The 9,915-nt window shown below is 36.8% G+C and overlaps 2 protein-coding genes across 2 annotated transcripts; both read right to left on the bottom strand.

Annotated features, from left to right (window-relative positions):
• Positions 1-8,140: 8,140 nt before the first annotated feature.
• Positions 8,141-8,568, bottom strand: LOC142505711 (uncharacterized). The gene is made up of 2 exons (XM_075618804.1): positions 8,259-8,568; positions 8,141-8,166 (listed from the first exon to the last, which is right to left on the bottom strand). The coding sequence occupies exons 1-2, from the start codon at positions 8,566-8,568 to the stop codon at positions 8,141-8,143; spliced, it is 336 nt and encodes a 111-aa protein (XP_075474919.1).
• An 8-nt stretch (positions 8,569-8,576) lies between these two features.
• Positions 8,577-9,095, bottom strand: LOC142505704 (uncharacterized). The gene has a single exon (XM_075618794.1). The coding sequence runs from the start codon at positions 9,093-9,095 to the stop codon at positions 8,577-8,579; it is 519 nt and encodes a 172-aa protein (XP_075474909.1).
• Positions 9,096-9,915: the final 820 nt, after the last annotated feature.

Raw genomic sequence — 9,915 nt, 5'->3', positions numbered from 1 at the left:
TTTAACCATATTAAAATATATCATTTAAGCATATAAAATCATTTAAATAAAATAAATAAATACTTTAATAATTTTTATGTATGCCGTCTACGTGGACTAATTTTCGGGCGTTACAAATTTTATTCTCAAAATTTCTGGTTACACACATAAATCATATACACGTACTCATACAAAGAAACCATTTTAAGAATCAAACTAATATGGATAAAATACTCTCATCTTCTCCTATGTCTCTCAAGTTAATTCCTCTACCCCATGCCTCGACCACTGAACTCGAACAAGTAGTATTACTTTATTACAAAGTATCTTATCTTTCTGCCAACATGATATTCGGTGTAGGACAATTCTGGATCCATTTCAACCTCTTCATGCTGAAATACAAGATACGGATCGGATTCATACTTGCGCAATGTAGACACATAAAACACATTGTGATGTCATACAAAGGCTGAAAAAACTCCAACAGATAAGCACAAGTCCCATTACATTCAAGAATCTTATAGGGCCCAAAATATCGAGGTGACAACTTACCTCTCACACCAAAACGAATAACACCTCTAACGGGTGAGATTTTAAGAAACACAAAAGCTCTACTTGAAATTCCAAAGTACCTCGATGTTGACTTCCACAACTCGTCAAACGATCTTTGGCAACTTCCATTCTTTGGTGAATTAATTGGATTTTGTCCTCGATTTCATGGACAATCACTGTTCCAGTCAACTATTTTTCAACGAACTCATCCAAAAAAAGAGGTGATTGACTCCTTCTACCATATAATGCTTCAAAAAGAGTCATACCAATAGTCACCCAAAAATTGTTATTGTATGAAAAATTCATTAATAGTGAGGCTTCTTGTCAACGATACTTGAAATACCTAACTACTACTCAAAGCATTTCCTCAACCGTATGGATAGTATGTTTAGTATGACCATATGTTTGATAATGATAAGATATATCGCTAATCTTGTCCCCATTTTCTTTCAGAAACTAGTTCAAAATTTAGAAATTAAATGGAAATCTCGATCTGAGTCTATTGTAATTGGAACTTCATTAAGTCTTACTACATTCTCAATATACTAGTTTCATTTATGGTACAAATATGTTCTTTTGTCAGGGATAAAGTGAATCGATTTAAGCAATATATCGATAGTTGATTTCTTGTCTGCAATTGGTTGTCTTCCCGTTTTGCATAAATTCTAAAGTATAAATAAGTTACATCTTATATTAGAGGAAATAAGCGAAAAAACATCACAAGGATTCAACGTGAAATTATAAAATTGAGTGTGAGGCCCAATTACTCTCTAATTACAATTAATTGACAACCATAATCATAATGAAATTAAATCTGTAGCGTAAAAAATGATTTAAAAACATTTTAAAATGGAATTCAGGACCTATAAAAATTTATCATGACATCCTCGTAATTGGACATACCATAAATTTAAAATACATGTAAAATAAAAATGACTCAAGAAAGACGCAACTGAATTCAAAATTAATCACATGCAAGTGCAGGCCAGATACAAACCAACAATCCACAATGAGCAGATCAAATAAGGCGACAAGGCTCCAAAACAACATAAATTAACTCCAACAATACATAACAATTCCAAATAAGAATACATATATTTAGGGCATCTTCTCGATGGATAAAATCTGACCTATGACTGACAAAGACTTCAATACATATATGTATACTAACTGGGAGACTCCAGACTCTGACAACCAATCAATCTGATCTCACTCACAAGCTCCACTGGCGAACCCTCCTCCGTCTTTTACTGTAAACTACTCGAGAGACATATCATGGTGCCCAAAAGCAATCACATCAAAACCATCACTAAATAACTAATGTTAGGATTATGTTAAAACAGTTGAACAACAACAATAATCATAAATCATTCATAAACATATAATAAATGAGATATGCATTTTATGAACATAACTCAATAACAGGGCAACAAGAGCCAATAAACAGTACGATAACTACAAAAGTATTGCCTGAGCAACAACAAACAGGAGAGCTACATAATCATGCAACTAAACCACCATGTCACATATGTCGTGATGCTAACGCAAACACCCAAAACATTAGCCTACGCCCCATGATGCTAAAACAAACTCCCATGACTCGACCTCCAAACAGAGCTTATAACTGTACAACATGAAGGCACAAGAACAAAATGCGTATGATGTTAAGATTCAAAAAGCATATCACACAAAAAATGTATCCAGAGATAGACCATCATAGTATTGGTATCAGGGATAACTCAGCCTGGAAGCTGATTCCGAAATAACAACCATGTTTGCCAGTAATACATACAACAGGGGAAATAACGGTAGGGCTCAATATGTATGACATAATATTATGTCCTACCCTAAATACCACAAAATATGTCAAATAAATGAACATATAAATCAACCAGGCATTTAACACACTCATATAAGCCACAAATCACATAAACGAAGGTTAAATATGTATAAAATGTAATTTATGAGTTACTGTTGTGTATTATTGAACTGTAACATATCTAAACCAAATTCGACAATGTACAAGGATCGACCTTAACCCGATCATCCTAAAAATAATAACAAGAAGCCGAATAATTACACAAATCACCAAGATCATCTCAAATATTTCAACTAATTCCCAAAACCACTAAAGTTCAATTTATTTTGCTAAAAATCCTACTTAACGATTTAAATTACTAAAATTTGTCTCAACATTCCCAAAAATTCACATTTTATTTCCACACAGACAATCACCGAATTTTACTAAAATCACTCCAGACTTGGAATATTTACTTCCAGACAATCACCCTAAGATATCTAGACTTGGAATATTTACTCTAGACAATCACCCTATTTTTCGACTTAGATCTTTAACACAAAATTTATCATGTCTAAACCAAATGTTTACTCCCTAAGAGATCCTATTTATGAGAAAACAACATATACAATATATCGTTACTTAGGGTTTCATCAAATGTTAATCAAACACCGAATAACAATGATCGAAACATCTATACTTACGAGACCAATTTTTAACTTTATGCAAGAATTCAATGTTGGATCTCGGTTTTCTATGTGCCCAAAACGCAGCGGAAGTTTAAAATAATTTTTGATTTTAATTTTGACAATCAAAATATATTTTGAGCACTCGTATGATTTTAACAAATATATAAACATTAATAGGATGTTAGAAATTGTTATACCTTTGGTGAATAAATCATTGGGCTCCAACTATTCCGGGGTCAGCGGAGATAGCTCTTCGTGAATTCCCTACGAACGTTCTTCGATCTACTAATCCGGTCCACGACTGGGAAACTTGTTCCTCTTATAATTTGCACTAGAAAATTATAAGATGTTTTTGCGTATTTGAGATCAAGAAAAATTGTTTCAAGAAATTTTGAGAGCAACCTTGAAGAGCCGAAAGATTGAAATCTCTTATTTAAAGTTTTTGGGCTGATGCTTCACGTAAAACAAGAATCAAAATTTTATATTTTTGTCTAACCTCCAATTTACTTAATTAATTAGATCAATTAAGTCAATTAATGATTCTAAAATATTTTCATGCCAAAATCAAGGTCAATCTCGATTGATGGGATTTTGGAGACTTTCTCCATTTTTCTAAAGGTGGGATGATCTCCAACAATTAATTAATCAAAGTAATATATACATTATTAATTTGATTAACTAAATGTCATTTTCTTAATTAATCATATTAATTAAGTCAATGAATTTCCATAAAATCCATGTGGATGCATGTTACGTAAATTGGGAATCAAAATCCCTCATTATTATTTCTAATCCTTTCTTAACTTAATTAATCTAATTAATTAAATTAATTAAAGATTCTAAATATGCATGCAAACCTCTTTCAATCTTGATTTTCTTTTAATACATATATATTTGGGAGATCACAAAATCTAAATAAAACATGTTTACTTCTTTTGACTGTCTTCAGCAGTCATGCTCTCAAAATTTCTGTAAGCTTTTATAAAATTTATTTATAAGCTTATCGATTGATCATATCAAACTTATTTCTTATAAATTCAACTCATTGAATTTATTATCTCAACGGGAACAAGTAAGCCAGTGCTTGTGTGACCCTCAATGGTTCAGGAATACAGCTAGCCGTGGGTTCACAACTCTTTGTGATTCAGGACATAATCCTTTATTCGGGCTTACCCTAGTCAGCCCCATTCTTTTCATCAATATCTTGATCAAGAATGTCAGAACTCATTTCTGATTGCACCCATCGAATCATGGTAAGAGCGTCTAGTAGCATCGCCCCATGATCCCTTAGGTATCACTGATAGTGCCTGCAAGAACCAGTCGATTATGATTAACGTACAGTACGATCCCTTCATCTCATATATCCCGATCGAATCTGCAACCATTGGTTCATCGAGGGTTGCATATTAATTCGATAACTATGTGATATCTATAAATAGTGGCACCGCATGTACTGTTGGAGAACTCCTTCTCTAACGTACATTTCATACTCTGGCCAGAGATTCCATGCACTATTATTTCATCAGATCACATAGGATATCCACACCCGTAGGTGAGCGGTGAATCCCCGACTACAATGCACTGGCTGTTACATGTGTCGCAACTGTACCCAATCTCGCCACCTGATGACTCTCATGGAGCCGATAAACGAGTCAAAGTCCAGCCCTAGCATATAGAGCCTCAGTGTTGTCCCGGGTCGTAAGGACTAATGGTGTACAATCATAACCATGGACTTATCCTCTCGATGAATGATAACCACTTGGAAAGTTCGAGGGAGGGTTGTTCGGTATAATCATCATATGACTACCTATCTGTATGTTTGGACATCTCTATGCCCTTACCAAGAAACGCGGTACACAACATCACAGATACTAGTCTCGAGCTCAAGCGACCTTTATCCATGTTTTAGGCGGCTGAATCGACTAGGAACAGATTTAGATAATACAGTATTTACAAATGAGTTTCAACATCGAATTAAGATTCATTTGTATTAAAGTATAATCAAGGTCTTTATCTATGTTGTTCACATGGGTATACAGATAAAGAAATAACAAATCATGAAACATTAAATTATATTAAAATAAACATTGTTTATTACAACTGAGTCAATAAATTCCCTAGCCAACAGTTGGCTTACAGGGCATCTACTCTAACAATCTCCCACTTGCCCTAGAGCCAACTACCCATAAACTTTAATCCCATTGCTTCGCGATGCTTATCAAACAATGGTCCTGGCAGAGGCTTTATAAGTGGATCAGCAACATTATCTGCAGAGAGAACTCTTTCGACTGATATGTCTCCTCTTCCCACAATCTCCCGGATGATGTGAAACTTTCTCAGTATATGTTTGGATCTTTGATGAGACCTTGGTTCCCTTGCTTGCGCAACGGCACCAGTGTTGTCGCAGTACACCGGGACTGGATCAACTCCATTAGGAATGACGCCCAACTCTTGGACAAAATTCCTCATCCAAACTGTCTCTTTGGCTGCAGCCGATGCAGCAATGTATTCAGCTTCAGTGGTGGAATCCGCAACGGTGTCTTGCTTGGAACTTTTCCAAGAGACAGCCGCACCATTAAGCATGAATACGAAACCAGAGGTCGATTTCGAATCATCTACGTCACATTGGAAGCTAGAATCAGTGTAGCCTTCCAATTTCAATTCTCCACCCCCATAGACCATGAACAAGTTCTTAGTCCTTCTTAAGTACTTAAGAATATCTTTCACGGCCTTCCAATGCATTGGACCAGGATTCGCCTGATATCTGCTTGTAGCACTCAAAGCGTAAGCAACATCAGGACGCGTCGATATCATACCATACATGATACTACCAATGGCTGACGCATATGGAACACGTGTCATCATTTCTATCTCTTCATCAGTTTTGGGACACATTGCTTTAGATAGAGTAACACCGTGACACATTGGTAAGTATCCTCTCTTGGACTCTTCCATAGAGAATCGCTTAAGTATGGTATCGATATAAGTGGCTTGGGTGAGTCCTAGCATCCTCTTCGATCTATCTCTATAGATCTGTATTCCCAATACATAAGATGCTTCATCCATGTCCTTCATGGAGAATTTACTAGCCAACCATACTTTAGTTGATTGCAGTAATCCTACATCATTCCCAATGAGTAGGATGTCATCAACGTAAAGTACTAGGAATGTCACTGCACTCCCACTAACTTTCTTATATACGCAAGGTTCCTCAGGATTTTTGGCAAAACCAAACTCTTTGATAGTGCTGTCAAATCTGAGGTTCCAACTCCTTGACGCCTGCTTGAGACCATATATTGATCTCTGAAGTTTGCATACCTTATGCTCACTTCCTACTGATGTGTATCCCTCAGGTTGAGACATATAAATTTCTTCTTTGATGTCTCCATTGAGGAATGCAGTCTTTACATCCATTTGCCATATCTCATAGTCATACTATGCTGCTATGGCTAGTAATATTCTAATGGACTTAAACATAGCAACTGGTGAAAAAGTTTCCTCATAGTCAATTCCTTGCCTTTGAGTATAACCTTTTGCAACTATCTTTGCTTTGAAGGTCAATACCTTCCCATCCGCCCCAAGCTTTCTTTTGTAGATCCATTTGTATCCTATGGGAACGATTCCCTCAGGTGGATCTACTAATGTCCAGACTTGGTTCGAATACATAGAGTCCATTTCAGACTGCATGGCTTCAAGCCATTTGGTGGAATCAGTATCAGATATTGCTTCCTTAAAGTTCTTTGGATCACATCCAACACAAGACTCATCATGGTCTTGTTCATGAAGAAGTGTATATCTTGCAGGTGGTCTAATAATTCTATCAGACCTTCTAGGAGCTTGTACTTCAACTACTGGTTCTAGGGGATTAGGTTCAACTTCTAAAGTTGAGGGAGTATCTTGAATTTCTTCAAGTTCAATCATCTTGCCTTTTCTATCTAATAGAAACTCCCTTTCCAAAAAGGTGGCATTTTTTGAAACAAACACTTTTGCTTCATTGGGATGATAGAAATAATATCCAACAGAATTCTTTGGATATCCTACAAAGTAGCACAAAGTGGATCTACTATCCAATTTGTCTCCCACTGTCCGCTTCACGTAAGCAGGACAACCCCATATTCTCATGTAAGAATATTTGGGAATTTTTCCCATCCATATCTCATATGGTGTTTTATCCACTGCTTTAGTATGGAAATTATTCAACAACATTGCCGCAGTTTCAAGCGCAAAACCCCAAAACGATGTAGGCAATTCAGTGAATCCCATCATAGATCGAACCATGTCCATCAAGGTTCGATTACGACGTTCAGAAACACCATTCAATTGTGAGAGAATCCCATTCTCTTTTAGATAATCCAAAAATTCAGCACTCAAGTATTCTCCACCTCGATCAGATCGAAGTGTCTTAATACTCCTTTCTAGCTGTTTTTCTACTTCAGATCTGAATTCTTTGAACTTTTCAAATGCTTCAGATTTGTGTCTCATTAAATAGACATACCCATACCTCGAATAGTAATCAGTAAAAGTAATGAAGTAGGATTGCCCATATTTTGTGCTAACGCTTAGCGGGCCACAAACGTCTGTGTGGATCAAATCCAGTAGACCATGTGCACGTTCCACGTTTCCCTTAAAGGGAGCCTTGGTCATTTTTCCTTTTAGACATGACTCACAAGTAGGTAAAGAATTTATGTCTGACAAGTCAAACATGCCTTCTCCCACTAGTTTGTGCATCCTTCTTTGGGAAATGTGACCTAGTCTAGCGTGCCATATCTGTGCGGGGTTTGGATCATCTAACTTTCTTTTGTTTGTTGTTGTTTTCTTTTGTGCTTGGATATTGTTCAACGGAATATCTTTCAATTCTAAGTTATAGAGATCGTTCATTAATTCGCCGGTTCCTATCAAACATTCATTCTTGTAAATATTGCAAACACCTTTAGCAAAAACACAAGAATAGTCATCTCTATCAAGCATAGAAATAGAAATAATGTTTTTAACCAATTCAGGAACATATAAAACGTCTCTCAAAAGTAACTTAAAATTATTGTTCAAAATCAAAGTAATGTCTCCAATAGCAGTTGCAGCAACCCTTGCTCCATTCCCCAATCTTAGAAATGTCTCGCCATCTCTAAGTCTCCTGCTTCTTGCCATCACCTGCAAATCATTGCAAAGATGAGAACCAAATCCGGTATCCAATACCCAAGAAGAGGAATTAATTGAGACATTTACTTCTATGTAAAACATACCATGGCCAGAACGCTTCTGGGCTAGATACTCCTTGCAATTACGCCTCCAATGTCCAGGTTTATTGCAATGGAAACAGACATGCTCTGACTTGTCGGGCTTTGAGGGCCCTGGAGTAGGTTTCTTGTATGGCTTTTTGTTGGGCTTGTTCTTCTTTAGAGGGGCAGAACGCTTCTTGCCTTTATTTGGGGCTCCCTTTTTCGTACCAGACGAAGAACCCACTAGAAGAACAATCTTCTCCTTCTTTATTGTGGCCTCATAAGTAGTAAGCATATTGACCAACTCTTCAAGGGTGGCCTCAAGCTTGTTCATATAAAAATTTACCACAAATCCATCGAACGAGGGGGTAATGACAGCAGGAGAATATCAGTCGCAAGGTCACCAGGAATAACCACGTCGAGCCCCACCAATTTCTCAATGAGCCCAATCATCCTAACACCATGCTCATGGACAGAAGTCCCATCTCGCAGACGTGTAGTCATGAGTTCTTTCACAGTAGCATGTCTCTCTGAGCGAGTCTGTACTCCATACAACTCTTTCAGATGAAAGTGAATGTCAGCAGCATTCACAGCCTCCTCGAACCGCCTCTGCAGTTCATTCGACATAGAAGCCAACATATAGCTTTTAGCTTGGAGATCATGGTCCCACCATTTCTCAAGCTTAGCTAGTTCAGTCTCACTGATGTCCGAAGCTGCCTCCTTCGGTGGCTTCTTATCAAGCACATACAGAATCTTTTCCGAGCTCAGAACAATTTTTAAATTTCGAAACCAGTCATTATAGTTAGGGCCAGCCAACTTGTTTTGATCGAGGATGATAGAAAGTGGATTGCGTGACGTCATTGCAAATATACTGAAAGAAAAACAGATAATTGTTACTGATTATTTTAAAATAATTTAAAGATATAAAATATGGATTTTATTTTATAAATCTTCCTCCCACTATTTTGACATTTCCACCACCCTCTGATGAAAAAGGGAAATCGTATTTCCTTAGTGGGCACGTAGAGTCCAATTAGCCAATTATAATCCCGAATAATATCAGCCAATTATAATTTCTAAAAGATAGAGTCCAATTGCATCCCTATGCAACCTCCACGTGTTTTGCCTCACGTTTAATAAGGACCCAATAATATGACGTCGTTTATTTTCACGTGTCAAACCAACCCATCAATATTGAATTGTAGTGGACGGTCGCCATGAGTTCTCCCAATAATATGAGCCGAATTCATGGGAGTTCCACTCAATTCACATCATATGTCCGGTGGAAGGCACAGCTTTCCGACGTACAGGCCTCCCCAATAATATGAGCCAGACACTGTCCGCGGGTACCGATCAACATGCAACCACGGTTGATGGAAGGCAAGGAAAAATTAAACTCTTTTAATTTTTACTTTTTCGGTTTGATATAAATTTTGAATCATATTCAAAATGAGGGATTTTAATTTTAAAATTGTCTCATCATTTTAATTTAAAATCGCGTGCCACGAGTTTGTATGTTTGCCGGATCCATGATCTAATAATATACATACATGCATACTACTATATATCACATATATCATAATATGACATTCAACAATAAATAAGGATGATCGATCGCCAACATTATTAGATCCATGTGAGCCATACATGGATCCAGGTCCAAAACCTAGGTGAATGCAGG

The sequence above is a fragment of the Primulina tabacum genome, chromosome 1 (assembly GCF_025594145.1).
Source record: "Primulina tabacum isolate GXHZ01 chromosome 1, ASM2559414v2, whole genome shotgun sequence".
In the NCBI taxonomy this organism is placed as follows: Eukaryota; Viridiplantae; Streptophyta; class Magnoliopsida; order Lamiales; family Gesneriaceae; genus Primulina; species Primulina tabacum.
The sequence above is the reverse complement of the archived record's forward strand: the minus strand, read 5'-3'. Positions and strand labels throughout refer to the sequence as shown.

What these genes read in the sequence shown, in the direction of transcription:
- LOC142505711 (XM_075618804.1), bottom strand. Translation starts at nt 8,568, where the DNA reads ATGAACAAGCTTGAGGCCACCCTTGAAGAGTTGGTCAATATGCTTACT. An exon ending in CCAGAAGCGTTCTGGCCATG is followed by an intron (nt 8,167 to 8,258) that starts GTATGTTTTACA and finishes AATGATTTGCAG; the next exon opens with GTGATGGCAAGAAGCAGGAG.
- LOC142505704 (XM_075618794.1), bottom strand. Translation starts at nt 9,095, where the DNA reads ATGACGTCACGCAATCCACTTTCTATCATCCTCGATCAAAACAAGTTG.